We start from the raw sequence: 24,976 nt of genomic DNA on the forward strand, positions 1-24,976 counted from the left end.
CTAGTGAAACCTATGGCCCCCGGGTCTATTCTCATCATATTAATCTTCATCACTTTATTATTGCTTTGCTTTTTACTTTGCTTTTTATTTTACTTTGCATCTTTATACCAAAAACACCAAAAATATTATCTATCATATGTATTAGATCTCACTCCCGTAAGCGACCGTGAAGGGATTGACAACCCCTATTCGCGTTGGTTGCGAGGAGCTATTTGCTTTGTGTAGGTACGAGGGACTCGCACGTAGCCTCCTACTGGATTGATACCTTGGTTCTCAAAAATGAGGGAAATACTTACGCTACTTTGCTGCATCATCCTTTCCTCTTCGAGGAAATCCAACGCAGTGCTCAAGAGGTAGCAAGAAGAATTTCTGGCGCCGTTGCCGGGGAGGCTTACACGAAGTCAAGTCAAGATTTGACTCTCGACAACGAGCCATTTCTGGTGCCGTTGCCGGGGAGTCTATGCAAAAGTCAACATACCAAGTACCTATCACAAATCCCTTATCTCCCGCATTACATTATTTGCCATTTGCCTCTCATTTTCCTCTCCCCCACTTCAGCCTTGTCGTTTTATTCGCCCTTTCTCTTTCGTTCACCTTCTTCCCGTATGTATCTTTGTTTGTGTTTCCTTGTCCCTTCTATATGCTTGCATCTTCGCTTGCTAAAAATCTATTGATATGGATCCACTTAAAGTGTTCTACTTGGATCATCTTTGATCCTTATGCGCTCGTGCTGAAACCCCAACTAGCCTAGTTGATGGGAAATCTTTAGATGAGCATGCTCATTTTGTGCATCGTCGTTTGTCTGAGAAAGGGAAGCTCTTATGGTATCATATAAATAGTTTGCTATGCTATGCTTGGAATCTTTGTGAAATTTGTGATTTTACTTGTTGCTCTAAGAACCCTAAAAAACACCTTCCCTACCTATGTGAGTTCAATGATAATGAAATCTTATCTTCTTATGCAAAGGGTGTTTATAGCTACTATGATATCGAACAAATTGAAGAATTTGTTGTTTTAAGGGTGCTCATGAAGTTGCTTCTTTGATTGAAAAGTATGATTTTACTCTCAACAAATCTCAAAAATTCCATCATACTTAAATATTGCAATGAAAACTTTGCTGATAATGTCTATGTCCAAGAATTTATTGAAAGAATGACCGTTGCTTTGGAAGAAAATAATGATATGCGTGAATCTATAGATAATGATGATTCTGATGATTTGGTTGAAATATCCCTTGATGAACATGATGCTTGCTATTCTTGTGGCCATGATGCCAATATTTATGAAGACAAATTTTCTATAGTTCCTTATGTTAAAAATGAGATCGTTGCTATTGCACCCATGCTTGATAGTTCCCTTGATGAAAAGCATGATTTCAATGATTTTACTATAAATTCTCTTGATGTCAATTGTGCTAATAATATGCAAAACCCTAAGCTTGGGGATGCTAGTTTTGCTATGTCTACTACTTGTTGTAACGATCATGATTGGGGTGATTCTTCTTATGATCTTGAAAATTTATTTAATCCCCATGATGAATATGAGACTTATAATATTGTTTGCAATAATATTGAAAGTGGGTTTGGAAGAGTGTCAACTTTATATCCCACATATTTGGAGAATATTCAATCTTATGAAATTTTTGATAAAACTGGGTTTGGAGAGGTCATGACTTTAGTTAATTTTAATCCCACTATTTCGGAAGAGTGTCAACTTTACATGCATGTGGATCATGTTGAAAATATTTTATGTGATAGCTATTTTGTTGAATTTGCTTATGATCCCACATGTAATTATTATGAGAGAGGGAAATATGGTCGTAGAAATTTTCATGATAATAAATTACCTCTCGTTATGTTGAGATTCATATCGTTTCTTTCCGCTTCCTTGCATATGCTAGTTTTTGCTTGCTATGATAATTTGTTTTCCTATAAGATGCCTATGCATAGGAAGTATGTTAGACTTAGATGTGTTTGTCACGTGTTTCATGATGCTCTCTTTGTGCTTCAATTCTTGTCTCTCATGTGAGCATCATTAAAATTATCAATGCCTAGCTAGGGGCGTTAAAAGATAGCGCTTGTTGGGAGGCAACCCAATTTTATTTTTAGTTTTTTTTGCTTTCGCTTCTGTTTAGGAATAAATCCTTGTTCTAGCCTCTGGTTAGATGTGTTTTTATGTTTTAGTTAGTGTTTGTGCCAAGTTAAACCTATAGGATCTTCTTGGATGATAGTTATTTGATATTACTGTAATTTCCAGAAACTTTCTGTTCACAATTTTTTTTGTTAAATATCACCATAACGTGATAAAATAGTGATTACAATTGCTGCTGATCAATAAACAAATTGTCTAGGTCTTCCTATTTTTGCTGATTTTTTGAAGTTCCAGAAGTTTGCGTTAGTTATAGATTACTACAGACTGTTCTGTTTTTGATAGATTCTGTTTTTCGTGTGTTGTTTGCTTCTTTTGATGAATCTATGGCTAGTAAAATAGTTTATAAACCATAGAGAAGTTGGAATACAGTAGGTTTAACACCAATATAAATAAAGACTAAGTTCATTACAGTACCTTGAAGTGGTCTTTTGTTTTCTTTCGCTAACGGAGCTCACGAGATTTCTGTTGAGTTTTGTGTTGTGAAGTTTTCAAGTTTTGGGTGAAAGATTTTTGATGGATTATGGAACAAGGAGTGGCAAGAGCCTAAGCTTGGGGATGCCCATGGCACCCCCAAGATAATCTAAAGACACCAAAAAGCCAAAGCTTGGGGATGCCCCGGAAGGCATCCCCTCTTTCGTCTACTTCCATCGGTAACTTCACTTGGAGCTATATTTTTATTCACCACATGATATGTGTTTTGCTTGGAGCGTCTTGTATGATTTGAGTCTTTTATTTTTAGTTTACCACAATCATCCTTGCTGTACACACCTTTTGAGAGAGCCATACATGATTTGGAATTTGTTAGAATACTCTATATGCTTCACTTATATCTTTTGAGCTATATAGTTTTGCTCTAGTGCTTCACTTATATCTTTTAGAGCACGGTGGTGGATTTGTTTTATAGAAACTATTGATCTCTCATGCTTCACTTAGATTATTTTGAGAGTCTTAAATAGCATGGTAATTTGCTTAATAATCCTAATATGCTTGGTATTCAAGATTTGTAAAACTTTCTTTTGAGTGCGTTGAATACTAAGAAAAGTTTGATGCTTGATAATTGTTTTGAGATATGAAGATGGTGATATTAGAGTCATGCTAGTTGAGTAGTTGTGAATTTGAGAAATACTTGTGTTAAAGTTTGTGATTCCCGTAGCATGCACGTATGGTGAACCGTTATGTGATGAAGTCGGAGCATGATTTATTTATTGATTGTCTTCCTTATGAGTGGCAGCCGGGGACGAGCGATGGCCTTTTCCTACCAATCTATTCCCCTAGGAGCATGCGCGTAATACTTTGCTTTGATAACTTGTAGAATTTTGCAATAAGTATATGAGTTCTTTATGACTAATGTTGAGTCCATGGATTATACGCACTTTCCTTCCTTCCACCATTGCTAGCCCCTCTAATACCGCACACCTTTTGCCGGTATCATACACCCACCATATACCTTCCTCAAAACAGCCACCATACCTACCTATCATGGCATTTCCATAGCCATTCCGAGATATATTGCCATGCAACTTTCCACCATCCCGTTTATTATGACACGCTCCATCATTGTCATATTGCTTAGCATGATCATGTAGTTGACATCGTATTTGTGGCAAAGCCACCATTCATAATTCTTTCATACATGTCACTCTTGATTCATTGCATATCCCGGTACACCGCTGGAGGCATTCATATAGAGTCATATTTTGTTCTAGGTATCGAGTTGTAATTGTTGAGTTGTAAGAAAAATAAAAGTGTGATGATCATCATTTTTAGAGCATTGTCCCAAGTGAGGAAAGGATGATGGAGACTATGATTCCCCCACAAGTCGGGATGAGACTCCGGACGAAAAATAAAAAAAAGAGGCCATAAAAAAGAGAAAGACCCAAATAAAAAAAATAAAAAAAGAGAGAGAAAAAGAGAGAAGGGACAATGTTACTATCCTTTTACCACACTTGTGCTTCAAAGTAGCACCAAGATCTTCATGATAGAGAGTCTCTCATTTTGTCACTTTCATATACTAGTGGGAATTTTCATTATAGAACTTGGCTTGTATATTCCAATTATGGGCTTCCTCAAATTGCCCTGGGTCTTCGTGAGTAAGCGAGTTGGATGCACACCCACTTAGTTTCTTTTTTTGAGCTTTCATATACTTATAGCTCTAGTGCATCCGTTGCATGGCAATCCCTACTCACTCACATTGATATCTATTGATGGGCATCTCCATAGCCCGTTGATACGCCTAGTTGATATGAGACTATCTTCCCCTCTTTTTGTCTTCTCCACAACCACCATTCTATTCCACATATAATGCTATATCCATGGCTCACGCTCATGTATTGCGTGAAGATTGAAAAAGTTTTGAAAATGTCAAAAGTATGAAACAATTGCTTGGCTTGTCATCGGGGTTGTGCATGATTTAAATACTTTGTGTGGTGAAGATAGAGCATAGCCAGACTATATGATTTTGTAGGGATAACTTTCTTTGGCCATGTTATTTTGAGAAGACATAATTGCTTTGTTAGTATGCTTGAATTATTATTATTTTTATGTCAATATTAAACTTTTGTCTTGAATCTTTCGGATCTGAATATTCATACCACAACTAAGAAGAATTACATTGAAATTATGCCAAGTAGCACTCCGCATCAAAAATTCTGTTTCTATCATTTACCTACTCGAGGACGAGCAGGAATTAAGCTTGGGGATGCCTGATACGTCTCCAACGTATCTATAATTTTTGATTGCTCCATGCTATATTATCTACTGTTTTGGACCATATTGGGCTTTATTTTCCACTTTTATATTACTTTTGGGACTAACCTATTAACCGGAGGCCCAGCCCAGAATTGCTATTTTTTTGCCTATTTCAGTGTTTCGAAGAAACGGAATATCAAACGGAGTCCAAACGGAATGAAACCTTCGGGAATGTGATTTTCTCACCGAATATGATCCAGGAGACTTGGACCCTACGTCGAGAAAGCCACGAGGTGGGCACGAGGTAGGGGGCGCGCCCACCCCCCTAGGGCACGCCCCCACCCTTGTGGGCCCCACGAAGCTCCACCGACATACTCCTTCCTGCTATATATACCTACGTACCCCCAAACGATCAGATACGGAGCCAAAAACCTAATTCCACCACCGCAACCTTCTGTACCCACGAGATCCCATCTTGGGGCCTGTTTTGGAGCTCCGCCGGAAGGGGAATCCACCACGGAGGGCTTCTACATCATCACCATAGCCCCTCCGATGAAGTGTGAGTAGTTTACCTCAGACCTTCGGGTCCATAGTTAGTAGCTAGATGGCTTCTTCTCTCTTTTTGGATCTCAATACAATGTTCTCCCCCTCTCTCGTGGAGATCTATTCGATGTAATCTTCTTTTTACGGTGTGTTTGTTGAGACCGATGAATTGTGGGTTTATGATCAAGATTATCTATGAGCAATATTAGAATCTTCTCTGAATTTTTTTATGTATGATTGGTTATCTTTGCAAGTCTCTTCGAATTATCAGTTTGGTTTGGCTCACTAGATTGGTTTTTCTTGCAATGGGAGAAGTGCTTAGTTTTGGGTTCAATCTTGTGGTGTCCTTTCCCAGTGACAGTAGGGGCAGCAAGGCACGTATTGTATTGTTGCCATCAAGGATAACAAGATGTTTTTTTTATCATATTGCATGAATTTATCCCTCTACATCATGTCATCTTGCTTAAGGCGTTACTCTGTTTTCATTAACTTAATACTCTAGATGCATGCTGGATAGCGGTCGATGAGTGGAATAATAGTAGTAGATGCAGGTAGGAGTCGGTCTACTTGTCTCGGACGTGGTGCCTATATACATGATCATACCTAGATACTCTCATAACTATGCTCAATTCTGTCAATTGCTCAACAGTAATTCGTTCACCCACCGTAAAATACTTATGCTCTTGAGAGAAGCCACTAGTGAAACCTATGGCCCCCGGGTCTATTCTCATCATATTAATCTTCATCACTTTATTATTGCTTTGCTTTTTTACTTTGCTTTTTATTTTACTTTGCATATTTATACCAAAAACACCAAAAATATTATCTATCATATGTATTAGATCTCACTCTTGTAAGTGACCGTGAAGGGATTGACAACCCCTATTCGCGTTGGTTGCGAGGAGCTATTTGCTTTGTGTAGGTACGAGGGACTCGCACGTAGCCTCCTACTAGATTGATACCTTGGTTCTCAAAAACTGAGGAAATACTTACGCTACTTTGCTGCATCATCCTTTCCTCTTCGGGGAAATCCAACGCAGTGCTCAAGAGGTAGCAGTTTGCCCCTAGAGTACTTTGTATAGTTGAAACCCAAATCAGTGGGGAAAGAGCGGAAAAATTGAAAAGTACTTTAGGCTATGATAATTCCTTTGCTGTTGATGCCTCTGGTAGAAGTGGAGGCTTAGCTATTTTTTGGAATGATGAAATAAAGAATGAGATTTTGGGTTACTCAAAGAATCACATTGATTGTAAGATTACCGGTGTGGGTGATCAACCTTGGAGGCTGTCGTGTTTCTATGGTGAAGCACAGACCCATCTTCGTCATCACACTTGGACTACCATGAAGAACCTGTCCACCCTCCATGATCTTCCATGGGTTTGTGTAGGGGATTTCAACGAAGTGTTGAGGCATGATGAACACGACGGGATTGGTTCAAGGAGCCAATCACAAATACAATGATTCAGAGATGCGGTTGATGTATGTGGCTTGATTGATCTTGGTTTCAAGGGAACTAAGTGGACCTATGAGAAGAAAGTCACGGGAGGATCGTATACTCATGTAAGACTAGACAAGGCCCTTGGCTCGGTTGACTGGTGTGGGTTGTTCCCAACTGCGGCTGTGGAACACGTAACGACTACAACCTCTGATCACTCGACTATCCTCGTACAGCTAGTGCAAGCAAACATGGGCGCCAAGAAAACAAAACAGTTCCGGTATGAGGTGATGTGGGAACCACACTCCGACCTGAAACCAACAGTTGAGGCTGCATGGGAGGCCAACGGTCACTATCAAATGGTTGGTGAAGTCCGCACAAATCTTGAAGCACTGGCTAGGAACCTGGGCGTGTGGGCACAAACCACTTTTGGAAGTGTAAGGGGAGAAATTAGGAGTTTAAAGAAGGAATTGGATCGTCTTCGAAGTGATGTTAGTCGGGTGGGTCCGTCTCATGCAGAAATCAAAATTAATGATCGCTTGATCGAACTTTACTTGCGCGAGGAATTGATGTGGAGACAACGTTGTCGCGTTGAATGGCTCTGTGCAGGGGACCGAAATTCCCATTTTTTTTCATATGCGGGCTTCCATGAGGAGGAGGAAGAACTTGATAAAGGCTCTGGAAAAACTGGATGGGCAAGTAACCTCGTAGTTTACTGAGATGCAACAAATGACACTTGATTTTTACAAGCAACTCTATACTTCGGAGGGAGTACAAGGTGTGGAAGATGTTCTTCAGCATGTGCCCGTGAAGGTTACACCGGAGATGAATGAAATGCTCCTGGCCCCGTTTGAGGCGAAGGAAGTTAAAGCCGCTCTATTTCAGATGTTTCCTACTAAAGCTCCAGGCCCTGCCGGCTTTCCAGCTCACTTTTTTCAGAGGCATTGGGATATTTGTGGAGAAACGGTGACTAGGGCAGTGTTGGCTATTGTGAAAGGAGAAGGGAGCCCTGCATGTTTGAATGACACATTGCTGGTTCTCATCCCAAAGGTATCAAATCCAACTTTATTATCTCTGTTTCGTCCTATTAGCCTGTGTAATGTGTTATACAAGATTGCTTCGAAAGTGCTAGCAAACAGGCTAAAACTGATCCTGCCTGACATAATATCAGAGGAGCAATCCGCTTTTTTGCCAGGGAGGCTAATAACTAATAACATCATATCAGCATATGAATGTTTGCACTTCATGAAGAGGAATAGAGCAAAAAATAACAGATTTGCAGCTTTGAAGCTTGATATGATGGAAGCATATGACCGTGTGGAGTGGTCTTATTTGAAGTCTATCATGGAGAAACTGGGCTTTGCAGCACCTTGGGTTTCAGTCGTGATGAATATGGTGAGCTCAATCTCTTTTTCTGTTATGTTAATGGTGTGAGGTCAGAATCTTTCCAACCTACAAGGGGAATCCGACAGGGAGATCCAATCTCTCGTACCTTTTCTTGATTGCAGCAGAGGGCCTTTCGTGCCTCTTAAAATCCCAGAACCAATCATCCCAGCTCAGCGACATTAAGGTGGCGCCGTCGGCACCGGTGGTGAACCATCTTTTATTCGCGGATGATAGCCTGCTGTTTTTCAGGGCAAGTGTGAATGGAGCAGAAAAAGTATCAAACCTATTGGATTCTTATTGCATGGCATCGGGTCAGAGGATAAACAGAGATAAATCCTCGATCCTTTTTAGCAAGGGCTGCCCAGAACTAGTGCGTGCTGCGGTCAAAGGCCATTTGCAAGTTCCCAATGAATCATTGAGCGACATATATTTGGGTATGCCGACGGATGTGGGTCACTCAAAAAAGGGGACGTTCAAATACTTGAGCGACAGAGTATGGGACAAGGTGAAGGGATGGATGAGCAAATGTCTATCTGCTGGTGGGAAGGATGTGCTAATTAAATCCGTGGCCCAAGCCATACCCGTTTTTTCTATGTCATGTTTTAAGCTCCCAAGAGGCCTATGTGATCATATCAAATCTATAATCAAGAAGTTTTGGTGGGGATGCAGGCAGGGAGAGCGCAAACCAGCATGGGTTTCATGGGATGTGATGACACGTCCAAAACACTTGGGAGGGCTTGGCTTCAAAGATCTGGAGATCTTTAATCTTGCCTTATTGGCGCAACAGGCTTGGAGACTTTTGAATGAACCAACAAGCTTGAGTGCAAGGATACTTAAGGCGGCATACTTCCCTGACAAGACGATCCTCACAGCTGAATTGGGATCCAGGCCCTCTCAGATATGGCGGGCTATTTTGGAAGGAAGGGATTTGCTTAAACAAGGAATCATACGCCGGATTGGTAATGGCCAAACTACGGACATATGGAACGACAACTGGATACCAAAGGACATGACCCCTCGACCTATCACATCTTTGGTCGCGGACCCCCCTAGGCTTGTCTCGGAGCTGCTCTCTCCTGCGACAGCTTCCTGGAACAAGACCTTGGTCCGGACAGTCTTTCTTCCTATTGATGCGGAGGCAATTTTGAAGATTCCGATATGCACTTGTAATATACAAGATTTTTGGGCATGGAACCCGGACAAGAAGGGTCAGTTTAGTGTGAGCTTGGCTTATAGATTCTTGCTCAGGACTAAGCTCCAGTGGGAGGACTGGCTAAATGGTGGCAGCGGGACGTCCAACTCTGAGAAGGACGAAAAATCTTGGAGTGCACTTTGGAAATTAAAAGTCCCTTCGAAAGTGAGAATTTTTCTTTGGAGACTTGCTCACCATTCGCTCCCAACAACTGATGTTTTGAAACGAAGGAATATGTCAATGCAAGACGTGTGCCCGCTTTGTGGGTGTGAGGATTCTTGCGACATGCCCTAGTTGCATGTACGATGTCACGTTGTGCCTGGGCACTGTTAGATGAAGCGTTGCTTTCCCAGATGTCGGATAACCTGGAAGCTAATGCGAGGATTTGGTTGTTCGAGTTGAATGAAAGTCTGGACCACGACAAATTCACTAGAATGGTCATCACACTCTGGGCCATTTGGCATGCAAGGAGAAAGGCGGTATATGAATCAATATTTCAGAGTCCACAACAGACGGCGTCTTTCATTAACAACTACTCCCTCCGTTCCAAAATACTTGACTCCCATTTGTCCAAAAATGAATGTATCTATATACTAAAACATGTCTAGATACATCTATATTTTGACAAATGGAAGTCATGTATTGTGGAACGGAGGGAGTACATTGCAGAGTTGGGCATGCTGCACGTTGGGAGAGAACATGAAATCACAAGATCAATCCCGGCCCAACAGCCAAAGAGGTGGCTACCGCCTCCCAGTGGCACAACGAAGATCAACGTGGACGGAGCGGTTGGCCGAACCAGGCGAGGAGGGGCAGTAGCGGCGTTCTGTCGTGATCAGGAAGGCAACTACCTCGGCTCATCAGCTGTGGTTTACTATGGCGTGACTGATCTGCTGTTGCTGGAGACATTTGCTTGCCGTGAAGCGTTAGCATTGGCTGATGATCTTGCGGAGCAGAAGGGTATATGTGGCCTCGGACTGCCAAGAGGCGGTGAATGACATAAACAGAGGAACGTGAGGCCCTAATGCGGCGCTAGTACATGAAATAACACATCATAGCAATAGTTTTGTTTCTTGCTCTTTTGTTTTAGAGCGTAGGAATTTCAATTTCGAAGCGCACAATCTTGCCAAGTTTACTTGTAATCTAGACATAGATAGACATGTTTGGTTGGGTTACCCCATGACCCGTACCTTGTACCTGTAACAATTCCTTTGAATGAATAAAGCAGGCAAGATTTCAAAAAAAAAAGCAGCGATCTGATGGCCAGGAATCTCCGATCTGATTCTGAAATAAACAATTGACAAAGGAAAAAAGAAAAGCGAAAAGCCAAAATAAAGAGAGAAAGAAAGAAAACCGGTGTGCATCTCCCGCATCGCCCACCAGCCTCCCCTCAGATCTCCCCCCGACCCACGCCGCATCTCGCCCGCCCGCCGGCGAGGGGGGGCCGCCGCCGCCGCCGCGATGTACATGGCGTACGGGTGGCCGCAGTCGATCCCGCTGGACCCGGGCGAGTCCGACGGCGCGGTCCTCCTCCGCGTCCTCGGCCGCCTCCTCCTCGCCGTCTGCCCCGCCTCGCTCCACCTCTGGTCCGCCTCCCACCACAAGGTCCGCCTCGCCCGCCTCGACCGCTCCCCGGACTCCCTCGCCGCGCACGGCCCCAACGCCCACGCCGTCTGGAGCCCCGACGCCAAGACCGTCGCCGTCCTGGTCAGCCTCTCCCCTCTTGCCCCCTGCCCGCTCTCTCCCTCTTCCGCCCAACGACTCACTTCCATGTGTCTGTGTGCTGTGCACAGACCTCCTCCTTCTACCTCCACATATACAAGGTGCAGCTCTCGGGGAAGCCGCTGATCGTCGGGGGCAAGCAGCTCCCCGGGCTCTGCCTCGCCGGTCTATCCCAAATTATCGTCGAGAAGGTCCCTCTCGCCAATGACATTTCCATAACGTACGGTATCCTGCTGCTCCTTACCATGTCTGAAAACTGCGACGCTAAATTCCGAGAAAACGGAAAGCTAATGTGGAAGCGTTGTATCATGTTGCAGGAGCAATTTTGCGTGCGACAGCAAGAGCATGCTCCTTGGGCTGTCCAATGGGCACTTGCAGGTCGTGTCCTGGAATGCTGAGGTACATGGAAATGCATACTGCTTTTGTTTCTTGTAAGTCGCCCGATAGAAGCGAAGTGTGTAGTAGTTGTGCCATCTTTGCTTCCTACTTGCTATCTTAAGCATGCTGCGTGTGTTGTTGTTGTTGCTTGCCAGTTCTCGGACAGCTTCAAGCTTCGTTGCTCCTCATGCTCGCCCGACAAAACCGCTGCCGTTGTAGATGCTTTGGTGTTTGACCCGCCTAGCTTGCGAGGAAATTCTAATGCAAGGCCTGCTCCCTGCTGCACAGGGGATTTTGCTATCGTCCATGTTGAGTTGTCGGTGAAGCTAAGATTGCTAGTTGCTGTGTACTCAGACTGTCAGGTTGCGCTCTGTACGGTCGGTAAGAAGGGATTGAAGCAAACCAGCGGCATCAGGGTAGACAGATGGTTGAGCACTGGTGATGCAATGTGTACTTCTGTGGCTTCCGAACAGCAGATTCTTGCTGTCGGGTGCAGCAGAGGTGTTGTTGAATTGTATGACCTGGCTGAGAATGCGCGGCATATACGCACTCTTTCTTTGTTTGATTGGGGGTAAGCCTCTCAAACAGATATATGTTTTTCTTAAGCTGTTAAGTACAAGTTGCATTGGTTGTTCTGAGTTCTGACGATCTAATTTTCTGGCAGTTGGTTGCAAACTTGTACTGATTTAGGAAACCCTTCTTACATGTAATGAAACATCAGTGGAATTTTGAGACATTTTGTTACTTTAGTAGATGTTGTCATCTCAAAGTGTTACAAATTCAAGCGAATTTTGAGTGCCTGATTGTATTGGTTAAGCACCTAACGCCAATATTGTCTTTTCGTGCATACACTTAAACATGTCATTTTGCCAGAAATGTCAATGTTTCAATATTTTGTCTTGTCATTTGCGACTGACGTGTACTAGGTTGATTTAACAGCAATGTTTTCCCAGTTATTATTCTATTGAAGCTGAGATAACTGTTCTTTTTTCTTGGACAAAATTTGTAGGTATTCAGTGGAAGATACCGGTCCAGTCACTTGTATATCTTGGACGCCTGACAATTGTGCTTTTGCAGTTGGATGGAAATTTAGGGGACTTACTGTTTGGTCTGTATCTGGATGTCGGTTGATGTGCACATTTCGTCAAGCCGGATCGAATTCTGCTTTGTCTCCAATGGTTAAACCTAATGCCCAAAAATTTGAGCCTCTAATGGGTGGGACATCACACATTCAATGGGATGATTATGGATATAAATTATTTGCAGTTGAAGAAAGCTTATCAGAAAGGGTTCTTGCTTTCTCATTTGCCAAATGTTGCCTCAACAGAGGACTTTCGAGCACAACATATACTCGCCAGATTCTTTATGGCGAAGACCGAATCCTGTTAGTGCAACCTGATGATACTGATGAACTTAAGATATTGCATCTTAATGTTCCAGTTAAGTCTTCGGTTTCATCTTTTGATCTGTTTATTAGGTAATAAAGTGCAACATATGTTGATGTATGGATAATTTTAACACTTCTCTTTTGGAAACAGGTGTCCTATAGTTCACAGAACTGGCCAGTTCTGCATGTAGTTGCAAGTGATGATGGCATGTACTTGGCAGTTGCTGGCTCTCGTGGCCTAGTGCTGTATGATTTGCGAAACAAAAGATGGCGTTTTTTTGGGGATGTTACTCAAGAGCAAAAGATTCAATGCAAAGGCTTGTTGTGGCTGGGTAAAATAGTCATCATATGCAATTATGTTGAATCATCAAACACGTTAGTCTCACTTTCTTACCTTATTTTTTGCTATCTGGTAACTGTCTCAAGTCTGAAACTTTCTGCGCATGGAAGCTCTTTATTTATTTATTTATGTTTACTGAGCTTCATGCTTTGAGCAAGTGCTTGAACTCACATAGATACTGTCTGAACCTCACTGTTTGCTATATGTCAAAAGAATCATTAATATTTTCTATTCTCAGTGCCTCGTTACCTATTTAAAGACCACTTCTCTCTCTCATGTGTATGACTTGCTATTTACCATTTAACAATATGCCTTGTTCATTGCATTTGTCTTAGGTACGAGCTGCTGTTTTTCCCAAGATATCACCTTGATCATAGCTCCTTACTTTACCGGAAACCACTGCTTGGTAGACCCATTGTCATGGATGTCTTTCAGGATTACATTCTTGTTACCTACAGTCCATTTGATGTGCATATATTCCATGTGATGATCTCGGGAGAATTGTCACCTACCAGTAGTCCAGTTTTACAGGTGACGTGAGAATTTTGCATCCTCAATGTAGATTCTTTTGTTAGCTTCTGCCTTACAACGTACATTTCTCCATGATTAAACAGCTTTCAACAGTTCGAGAACTTTCAATTATGAGTCCAAAGAGCCCACCTGTTTCAATGCGCTTGATTCCTGAACCAACTGATGAAGGTGTGCTGAAGCGGGATACAAATGAATCTTCTAACCTGTCGTCCCAACAACCTTCAAGGTATATTTTAATCCAGATGTCACTTGGTCCTATTCTCCTTGATTTTTATTTGGCTTGCAATATATCAGATGTCTGATCTTGCGGGTGAATGGGGAACTTTCTGTGCTGGACATGGATGATGGACATGAGCAAGCACTTACAAATTCAGTTGAACTCTTCTGGGTCGTCGGTTCTCAAGAAGAAGAGAAGAGTAATCTTATCAAAGAGGTGTCATGGCTTGACTATGGCCATCAAGGGATGCAGGTCAGTTTTAATGGTATTCTTTAATACATATTTTCTTTATTATGCACATGTATCTTTGGGTCGTATTTGCCTGCTATCCTTTTATGCAGAAACTGCTTTGTTTCAGGTATGGTACCCATCACATGGAGCAAATCCTTTTAGGCAAGAGGATTTTCTGCAGGTACTGATCTTACTTCTTAGGTCAAGCAATGGTTTTTATATCTGCTTGGAGTTTTCCACCTACTTAATGTGAAATGCTTATATTTTTTGGGTAAATCTGTTAATATAAGCTGTGATATTTTTATGTGCTGATCTTTTATCAAATGAAAAGCTTTTCATGATGTTATCATAAATTATAATTGAGCACGTTTTATTTGATTCTGTAGTTGGATCCAGAGCTTGAATTTGACCGTGAGGTGTATCCTCTTGGTCTCCTGCCAAATGTTGGTGCAGTTGTTGGTGTTTCTCAGAGGACGTCCTTTTCAACCGCAGAGTTCCCATGCTTTGAGCCTTCTCCAAAAGCGCAAACAATATTGCATTGTTTACTACGGCATCTTCTTCAGGTAGAGTTAGCAATGATCGTTCCTCTCTGGTGTATGTTTTCTATCAGTTGACTTTTTTTTAAGATAAAGGCAATATTAGAAACTTCTCCATTAATCTGGTAAGAATGGAAAAATGTCTGATTCTCACATTAGTCAAATATATACTTTTGGGGCTCCTAGCAGTGCCTCTAAATTTGAGTTCTTACATCAGATTAGTGTTAATACACAACCCGTTAAAACAGGACTTATGCTTTAAAGATGAAAGTAAAGGGCCAAGTTTGATGAAGATTGCATAAACATTGCTACACACATCCAATGTGATCTACGAATAATTTTTTATGCATTGTCATCTAAATCCTTTCTCACCATTGATTTTAGCTTGGATAAGTGGCGTTATCTGCTGTCTTACTGACTGAATATGCAAAGCTAACATGGCTTCTGCCTACGTTAGGGAGAACGCTGGGATTCATTTATTTTTTGGACTGTTATATTATGATATTTGCCCGCGTTGAACTGTGTAGCAGGACTTTCGGACATACTTTATTGCAAGCATAAAAAAAGATGATTTCACTTACATTAATCTAGGGTTGTTGCCTTTGGAAGGTTAATTTTTGGCTTTACTGGGAAGATATGTTTGCAATGATGCTTTATTGGACTACTTGCGTCAACTTTTCTATGTTATGTTATAAATATGGTATAAATCATTTTCTTGTGCCTCTAAAATTACTTCTCCATTCTATTTATTTAACAGAGAGACAAACATGAAGAAGCTTTACGTTTGGCAAACTTGTCAGCAGAGAAACCTCACTTCTCTCACTGTTTAGAGTGGCTTCTGTTTACGGTATTTGAAGCAGATATATCAAGGTATTTGATTCTGACTCTTTCACTGTCCTCGTAAAATCTACTGCATATTGCAATTTGGAGCTGAAACAAAGATGGGAACATGTCATAGTTCATTGTGTAGTTTTTAATAATAGAACTCTTTCAAATGGATGCCATCCATCACTCTAATATTTCTATTTAATGCTGTAACTGGTAGCATTTTTACATCGTTTGTTCACTAAGTTGCTAGCTTTGATGTCATCATTGCTTAAATAATGAATCAACTTCTTTTTCTGATTGGCCACTTTGCTAATTGCAGGCCAAGTGCTATAAAAAATCAACTTCCACAAAAGGGTGAATCTCCAAAGAAGTCTCTTTTAGAGAAGACATGTGACCTACTTCGAAATTTTTCTGAATATATGGATGTAGTAGTCAGTGTTGCTAGGAAAACTGATGGCCGGCACTGGGCAGATCTTTTCTCTGCAGCTGGACGATCCACAGAGTAAGTGTGCTGCCTTTTTTGAAGATGCGTACCTTGTAGTTGTAACTCTCTTGCTCTTAGTAATTGCCGTGCATCAGCTAGAGTGTAGATTTGCACACTTCCATGTGCCATAGTTGGTGTCCATCAACAAGAATCTGAATGATCCATTGTTGATTCGGTTGACTTGTTAATCACGCTAACTTGGACTACTGTCTTGTGTGGTCAGAATGACCTTAATTTTGTAGAGCTCAGGTATTTTGTTGAACTGGCCATTTTCTTAGGTTTTTAGAGGATATGTATGTCGCTTGATTTGTATTGGCAGTCAATTTTTATAACTCCGTTGGTTCCTTATTGGTGTGTATAGATACTTGCAGAAGGTTTACTGTTACCAGTCCAGCACCAACGTTTGGTATCTTGCGAGTGCAGATTCTAAATAAATGTTTACGATGTTTACCAACGAACTACTGTGTAGCGTCGACAGTGGTTAATGATTGATTAACATTTGAAATAAATATAATTGTTGCGTTCTTATATGACTGATCTTCCATGGTAGGATGTTCGAGGAATGTTTCCAACGGAGATGGTACAGGACTGCTGCTTGCTACATACTGGTATGCCCTTTTAGGATATGTTAAATAATGTCTGATGCATGATAGTATTTCTCAGAGTTATGCACTAACAAAGATTATTTTCACCATTATTATCATTTAGTTCAAGAATTAGTGCGTAAAATGTTGTATGATTACAGGTCATTGCTAAGCTGGAAGGCCCTGCTGTCAGTCAGTATTGTGCACTCCGTTTGCTTCAAGTAATTCTTTTACCTTAATCATAAGGTGGTTTTGGTATATGTACTAGTTGTCTCACATGTTCAAGCTCTCAATTTCAAGTGTTTGTAACTTTGCAGGCTACACTCGATGAATCTCTGTACGAGCTTGCTGGGGAGCTGGTATGCTTTTTATGCTATGACCTGTCTATTTCCTATATTTATAGTCTCCAGTGGAATTAAGGAATGCCAGCAATGTTGTTTAGGTCCGCTTCTTGCTAAGGTCTGGCAGAGACTTTGAAAATGCCAGTACGGACTCTGAAAAACTATCTCCAAGGTTTATGGGCTATCTTCTATTCCGTTCGCCATACAAAAGACAATCTTCTGACTTGAAAAGGTACATTTTGTAGTTAACTTTAAAAGGTCATGTCCTTTTTTTTTGATGGTTATGGTGGTGTTATCAGAACTTATGTGTTATTCCCTCTTTGGACAGTAACTCAATGAAAGAACTTAGCCCACATATTAACTCTGTTATGAACATTCTGGAGAGCCATGCCAGCTATTTGATGTCTGGCAAGGAACTTTCAAAGCTCGTTGCTTTTGTCAAAGGGACTCAATTTGATCTTGTGGTGAGATTCTCACCATTTATCATTGTAACAGTTTTATTGATTTTAAAGCCACTTGTTATCATACTTCATTGTAACTTCATGCAGGAATATCTTCAGCGAGAAAGGCAAGGGTCTGCCCGACTGGAGAATTTTGCATCTGCACTTGAACTAATTGGAGAAAAGGTTTTTGTTTAACAAATCATCAAGTCAATACCTCAATTTTACTTTGTGCTCAATTTTCTTTGCAAATTTGGGTGTCTTTGTCTTGGTCATGAAATCATCATTAGTGGAATGACACCTAGTTATTTAGAACTTTTGCTTTGCAAAAACATTTGGGCTTGTACTGTATATATTACATATTTTAAATTTTGAAAAATCTGCAATCCTGAACTGTAAAACTTAGGGCTGTCAATGAGCCGAGCTTGAGCGAATACACACCCAGGGCCGAGACATGAATCCTAGCCTATCTGAGTCGCAGAATGAAGGGCTCTTGACCTGTCAAAGGCTTGCACACGCCTTTTTTTTGTGGGGAATATTCTCATGAACCGGTGCTTAATTGCAAACTGAGAAAGCCAATCAGTTTAGGGCATTTGCTGCCATATTTACTTCTTGGATTAAGACTCCATTCGGGCTTGAACACATGGTCGGAAGAATGGTGGGCTTGGGATTCTAAGCAGGTGCTAGACATTTGAAATTTTAGGGAAATGACAGTGGAACACCCGGTACTGTCCAGCTTTACCGAACTTCTCGAGCTTGAGCTTCTAAAGCCTGCCAGCTTGAGGTCAGGCTTGAGCTTGGCTTGTTAGTGTCTCGAGCTGAACTCAAGCCGAGCCTAGAACAGATCATGGTCAAACGGTTGGTCGAGATTGAACTTTTTTGACAGCCCTAGTGAAACTCTCCATGTCAGTCTGTTTAAATTCGACCAGGTATTGGTCACATTGTAAATGGTATTGACGTTCTTAGTCTTGGAAAAATGATAGTAGTGTTTGCCGCAGTTTTCTCGTGCTAGTTGTGCCGTGCTCAACAAATCTAGAACCTGAACGTTATGAATGTCTTTTAAGTACCTAGGGAGATGATTTGCTCGAGAAAATAAGCAAATCACTTGACAGTATTGAAAATACAGGAACAATAAGCTGAGATGATCTTGTGTAGATCATCTGTTTACTTGGTTCAAGCAGATGCATCACATACCTCAATAGTTGATACACCGTTGGTTGGTTTAAAAGTTTGCAAGTCACACAATAAAAGAATATTATTAAATATTTTTTTCCATCTTTTCTTGAAGAATAATGTTCTCACTTGTATTATTGATATTTTAATGACAGCTCCAAATGGACACACTTCAGAGCCGGCTAGATGCTGAGTTCCTTCTTGCTCATATGTGTTCTGTCAAGTTTAAGGAATGGATTGTCGTGCTAGCAACTTTATTGAGGCGTGCAGAGGTAATACTTGTATAGATCTATCCTTTGACATGGTTAATACTACCTCCGTCCTGGTTTATTGGTCCCCTTCGAATTTTGTTCCAAATTTTGACCTCAGATTTAACTAACAAAATGTTAATGCATGTAATCGAAAATACTATTATTGAAAACTATGTTTAAATACGAACCCGACGATGTAATTTTTGATGACATGCATTATTATTTTATTAGTTAAATTTATGGTCAAAATTTTGGCACAAAATATTAAGGGGACCAATAAACCAGGACGGAGGTAGTAATTCTTATGCGCTAGTTAAAATGTTTGAATGTGCGGTTCTTTGGTAACCTTGTCATTGGCCTTTGCATCTGTGCTCAAGTTGTTTTTTTGGCTTTACCATGTATCTGGTTCTTCACTACTGCCCACTAGTATTTACTTGCCGCACAACTTGCACTTAACTGGATGGATTGATTGTTGTAGAATCTTTTTTTGAGATCAGATAATATTAATCTTGTTGGTGCACTGTTATCAGTGAATATTAGCATTTAGAGGTGAATTGTTTGGTTTTGCAAAACTAGTGGTCCTTGCTGCTGTAATGCATTCTTTTTATTTTCCTCAGGTTTTGGTGGATCTCTTTCGACATGATCTGAGATTGTGGAAAGCATATAGCATCACTCTACAGGTTAGCAGAGCACAAATGGTGCTCATTTTTCAGGGTTTATGAATCTTATAGGCGTCTCTGACATGTGTGCAAACCACTTGCAGTCACACGATGTATTCAGCGAGTACCTTGATCTTCTTAGCGCCTTGGAGGAGGAGCTTTCGTCTGTTTCCGATCGCACATTGCAAAGCAACGGACCGGTGTCATGATACTCAAAGGATAGCGATTTTGGGTGGCCAACAATTTTAGCCTGGTGTTAAGTTAACACATACTGTTAGGAGGAGAGAAAGGCGCGGGGAATCGTTTGTAAATAGCGATTATTTGGGGGATGTTCCCCCCTTGGAGGCGAGCAAGAGCCTTAGAGGTTAGGACAAGAGCCTTTTGTGCAGTGAAATGAGTTAAATCACCATATTGTTGTATCATTTAGTTGCGGCAGAGTGGAGTATGCATTCTTCCCCTTTCTGTATGTATGCGGACAATGTAAAGTACATACTGCCAGTTATGAGCATCCAGTCGCTTTTTCTGCTTCTCTCTGCCATGTGTAAAGGTTACCAGATGTGTTTATTTATTTTATTTTCCTTGAAAAAGTGATACATTTATATACTTGTAATAATTTCTTGACCTTTTGAGTTGAACGTATGGATTTATTGCTCATACTTATTAGTCACGTTGAATACTTGTACAAGATAGGTAATAGTTGGACGTTAAGTTGTACTCTCTGTGTAAACTAATATAAGACGTTTTAGACCACTACTTTAGATTATGATAAACTTATTATAGATTGGGATAGTATTTAGATTAGGATGCTTGTATTTTTTTTTGTGGGACAAAGTATCGAAATCACTAATTAAGGAGTACTCCTTCAAAAGATCATTCTCATCTCCTCATGTTGCGACAAGTGGTGCAATGCATCTGTTTATCCGTACATCTGTTTATTCAAAATGTTTTATCTCTTAAATCGTACTTTCAAATCTCGAGCCATTTTCACCATTGGATTCCTCACGTTAAGATCTTCAAAACTAGATTCCATGTTGATAGGTTTTCATGAACTTTTTTTTTTCGTGAAAAAACCAGACAGAAAAATCAAACTTGGAGCATGTTTTTTTCCTTTTCTGAAAGAGGCACAACCGTGCCTCTCGCGGAAGGAAATAAAAATAGAAAACATGTTTTTTCCCGTTCCTGAGAGGTATGGCCGTACATCTCGCGAAAACACAACCGTGCCTCTCGCGGAAGAAAAAAAAACAGAAAACGTTCTTTTTTCCCGTTTCCGAGAGGCATGGTCGTGCCTATCGTGGAAGCAAAACCGCGGCCGTGGCTCTCGCGAAAGAAAAATGGTTCCTCTTGCGAAAGAAAATAAAATAAAACATGTTTCTTTTTCATTTTCAAGAAGTAGGGCTGTGCCTCTCGCAAAAGCAAAATCGTGCCTCTCATGGAAGCAAAAAAGAAAACACGTTTTTCGCGCAAAATTTTGATTTTTATTTTTTTTGGTCCAAAAGCTAAGAAAGACAGGTGAAAAACCAAAAAAGTAAAAAAAACCCCATACAAAACATTTTAAAAAGCCAAAAACGCATGAAGAAAATAGAAAAAATAAAATCCGGGGAAAGTGCCCAAAGCGCAACATGTGGTGGTGGCTGAGAGCACGCCAAGTGGCGTGCGCTCTCAGACTATCCCTAAATGGTCGTTGTGAGGCTCCCGAAGGAGCGCTCGTCAACTAGTTGCTCTCGCAAAGGATGCTTGTATCTTGTCTCCTAGTTTGGAGTAGACCCGGGCATGAACAGGGCCAACCCGATGTGAAAGCCTAACATCTGAGCTGGGCTTGGGCTAAACCTTTTCGTCCGAAGCATGGTCCGGAAGCTTGAACAAAGCATAAATGACTATTTTATTAGAAATATAGGCATAATATATCATTTAAATATTGCAAAGTTTGTTATATCAATTAAAAAACGGCACTATTCATGTGTTTCGGGCTGTCCGGGCACAAGCTTGGGATTTTGAGGTCAGGTTTTGCAAAGCCTGGCCCAGAGAATGCCAAGGTTTAATTCGGAGGTAGACATAAGATGTAGCTTATGACAATATAATACTCCCTCCGTTTTTAAATATAAGTCTTTCTAGAGGTTACACTATAGACTACATACGGAACAAAATGAGTGAATCTACACTCTAAAATATGTCTATATACATCCGTATGTAGTTTGTAGTGGAATCTCTAAAAACACTTATATTTAGGAACGGAGGAAGTAGCACACATGCACAGAAGATTTGATGGCATGTGTCGGTGCAGGTGACTAATGTGCAACATTGTAGCGGTATCCATGGAGAGGAACATGTTGGAAATATGAGCAAATTACTACGAGATTTAATCCGAATAAACAGAAGATAAATCATGACCACAGCAACAGAGATTAAACTAATCATGCGAACTAGCATAGCAGATGAACATATCACATCTAGGGCACATACTAGTAACATGAATTCTACCACGATCTCGAACAGGAAGGATAGAATCACATACGGTGCAGCGGGTGCAGCACCGCCGGCGTTGACGTTGTCGCCCATGTTGTCGAGGATGAGGTTGCCGAGGTCGGGGAAGAAGTCATCGTTCGCGAAGTCGTTGTTGCCAGCAGTCGCGCGAGTGCGCTCCCCAAAAACCTGATCGCCCCTCTCCCGTACAGGATCACGAGAGGCGGGGTTCCGGAGGCCTGCTGTCCCTTCTCGCGGTGCACGCCGGAAGGAGGGATGGAGAAGACTTGTTTGGCGGCGCAATGATCTGGAACGGTGATGAGAAACCATACGAAGCGGCGGCGGCTAGGGTAGACGTCTGCCTGACTATATAGTGCGGGCCGGGTAGGTCGTGGGAGTAAACCCCACGTCCGAGTCGTCACGATCCAAAAGAATCGGAAACGGTTCAGTAATTTACGCATTCGTTAATTATTAATTAATGACTCATTAATTTTTCCCGTGCAGCAAAAATATAGACAACGTGCATAGCTCTGTCCTCGGCTCAATCCCGCAACCCGCGGCGCGTCGTGACGAGGCGTGGCGTGGCGAGGCGAGCGAGGAGGAGGAGCGCGCGTGTAGGTCTCCTCTTCTCATGCTCATACAAGTGGTAGAAGAGCTCACCTTATAAAGAGGTGCAACTCTCTCTCAACTTATGAGGTGGGACTAAACTTTAGCCTCACTCACTCCACTCACATGTGTGCATGAATGAGCCAAGAGAATTTCAGAATTTTAGTTGGGCTTTAGGCCAAAGGCCTACTAGCAAAATTCCAACAATCCCCCACAAAGTCTCATTGGCACATCTCATCATTTAGTTCCAAAACATTGTTTTATATACTGGTGCTTAGTGCAGACTGTGAAGTTAAACTTCCACTTAGAAATTTATGCTACACTAGATCACAACTTGAATAGTGGACTATGCCTTGAACTACAAGTTTTCTGTGAAACTAGTTTCACACAAATTCTTGACCGATACTGGGCTGCCGCAAGGCTTCCCCGCGGGTGGAGCATATACGTCATACTCCAGGGCCTTTCATGAATTTATTAGAGAACACCCAATTCTCACAGGCTGCGACGTTAACAGTCAAATTCATATAGGTGTGGTCCTCAGAAGATGTTCTGCAGGACAACATCTCTGCTTACCCGAATAAGCCACCTGGAACACATTAAGATAAGTATCAACCTGCCATGCAGATCAGGAGAGTATTGCATCTTCATGGAGTGGGATAATTAATATGGGGATACTCTCCTCCCAGCTGACCAACAGCTTGTCTCCCACTTCTACTTCACGGGATCTCCGATCACATAGAGTGGGTTACCACTATGGACAACTCATGCGGTGGGTCTCAAACCCATCTCCATCGATGCATTATCTATCACATTACGTGATAGACCCTTTGTGAATGGATCTGCCAAGTTTTTGACGTTTGGATATAATCCAGCGTAATAACTCCGGAGTTTCTCAATTTTCTGACAGATTTTAGTCTCCTCTTCACATGCCTTGAGGACTTTATATTGTCCTTAGAACTGTTTATCTTGACGATCACAGTTTGATTATCACAGTTCATCAGGATAGGGGGTATTGGTTTTTCAACCATAGGTAAGTCCATCAAGAGTTCACGAAGCCACTCTGCTTCAACAGTGGCAGTGTCTAATGCTGTGCGTTCTGCTTCCATAGTTGACCTCGTTAAGATGGTCTGCTTGCAAGACTTCCAGGAAACAGCGCCACCACCAAGTGTAAAAATATAACCACTTGTGGCCTTAATCTCATCAGCATCAGATATCCAGTTTGAGTCACTATAATCCTCCAGTACCCTTGGATACCCGGTGTAGTGAATCCCATAGCTCGCGGTGCCTTTCAAATAGCGCATAACTCTCTCAAGCGCATGCCAATGATCATCTCCCGGTTTTGACACAAACCGACTCAGCTTGCTCACAGCAAAAGAGATGTCAGGCCTCGTGGCACTCGCCAAATACATAAGCGAGCCAATAATCTGATAATACCTCAGTTGATCTCTAGCAATCCGTCGATTCTTTCGAAGCAACACACTAGCATCATATGGAGTTGGAGAAGGCGTGCAGTCGCTATACCCAAAACGACTCAAGACCTTTTCCACATAATGAGACTGAAGCAGTGTGATCCCACCATTCTCATCTCTCAACAGCTTGATGTTTAAGATAACATCAGCTACTCCTAGATCCTTCATCTCAAAACATCGAGATAAGAAATCCTTAACCTCCTTGATTAAATCAAGTTTGGTTCCAAAGATCAATATGTCGTCGACATACAGACAAAGAATAACTCCTTCGCCCCCACCATAGCGATAGTACACGCACTTGTCACCATCGTTTACTACAAAGCCGGCAACAGTTAATGTTCTTTCGAACTTCTCATGCCACTCCTTAGGAGCTTGTTTAAGGCCATATAAAGACTTTAATAACTTGCACACCTTTCCTTCCTGACTAGGTACTACAAAACCATCTGGCTGCTCCATGTAAATTTCCTCCTTCAACTCTTGAGGAAAGCCGTCTTAACGTCCATTTGATGAACGAGAAGACCATGTGAGGCAGCCAGTGATAGTAGCACCCGAATTGTGGTCAGTCTAGCCATGGGTGAGTAAGTATCAAAGAAGTCTTCACCTTCTTTCTGGGTATAACCCTTGGCCACAAGCCGTGCCTTGTACTTTTCAATCGTATCATCAAGTCTAAGCTTCTTCTTGAACACCCACTTACATCCTACAGATTTGCACCCATAAGGACGGTCAGTGATCTCCCAGGTACCGTTAGCTTAGATGGAATCCATATCGCTACGTACAGCTTCCTTCCAGTAGTCAGCATCAGGAGATGCATAGGCTTCTCAAATAGTCCTGGGTGTGTCATCCACGAGGTACACAATGAAATCATCACCAAAAGACTTTGCAGTCCCCTGTCTCTTACTCCTCATAGGAGTTCCATTGTCACCCTCAACAGGATCCTCAACGTGTT

General features: G+C 41.6%; 1 protein-coding gene across 2 annotated transcripts; it reads left to right on the top strand.

The window, feature by feature from the left end:
* The first annotated feature begins 10,758 nt into the window (after window positions 1-10,758).
* On the top strand, window positions 10,759-20,094 carry LOC119318199 (guanine nucleotide exchange factor subunit RIC1-like). Of its 2 annotated transcripts, XM_037592715.1 has the most exons (22): window positions 10,761-11,100; window positions 11,187-11,335; window positions 11,433-11,514; window positions 11,649-12,064; window positions 12,503-12,932; window positions 13,032-13,255; window positions 13,556-13,751; window positions 13,835-13,977; window positions 14,046-14,220; window positions 14,327-14,380; window positions 14,586-14,762; window positions 15,493-15,605; window positions 15,883-16,065; window positions 16,598-16,655; window positions 16,793-16,852; window positions 16,949-16,990; window positions 17,074-17,204; window positions 17,301-17,436; window positions 17,521-17,598; window positions 18,741-18,857; window positions 19,454-19,516; window positions 19,600-20,094. In XM_037592715.1, the coding sequence occupies exons 1-22, from the start codon at window positions 10,855-10,857 to the stop codon at window positions 19,702-19,704; spliced, it is 3,378 nt and encodes a 1,125-aa protein (XP_037448612.1). In that variant the 5' UTR covers window positions 10,761-10,854; the 3' UTR covers window positions 19,705-20,094. The 2 variants fall into 2 exon arrangements, 1 of the variants encoding a protein (XP_037448612.1); XR_005154010.1 differs by lacking the exons at window positions 17,301-17,436; window positions 17,521-17,598; window positions 18,741-18,857; window positions 19,454-19,516; window positions 19,600-20,094 and having other exon boundaries at window positions 10,759-11,100; window positions 16,932-16,990; window positions 17,074-17,126.
* Window positions 20,095-24,976: the final 4,882 nt, after the last annotated feature.

The sequence above is a fragment of the Triticum dicoccoides genome, chromosome 6A (assembly GCF_002162155.2).
Source record: "Triticum dicoccoides isolate Atlit2015 ecotype Zavitan chromosome 6A, WEW_v2.0, whole genome shotgun sequence".
Taxonomy (NCBI): Eukaryota; Viridiplantae; Streptophyta; class Magnoliopsida; order Poales; family Poaceae; genus Triticum; species Triticum dicoccoides.

Coding starts and splice junctions, on each gene's coding strand:
- LOC119318199 (XM_037592715.1), top strand. CDS start 10,855: ATGTACATGGCGTACGGGTGGCCGCAGTCGATCCCGCTGGACCCGGGC. Junction 14,763..15,492: donor TACTACGGCATCTTCTTCAG/GTAGAGTTAGCA, acceptor TTTATTTAACAG/AGAGACAAACATGAAGAAGC. Junction 16,656..16,792: donor CTGCTGCTTGCTACATACTG/GTATGCCCTTTT, acceptor GTATGATTACAG/GTCATTGCTAAGCTGGAAGG.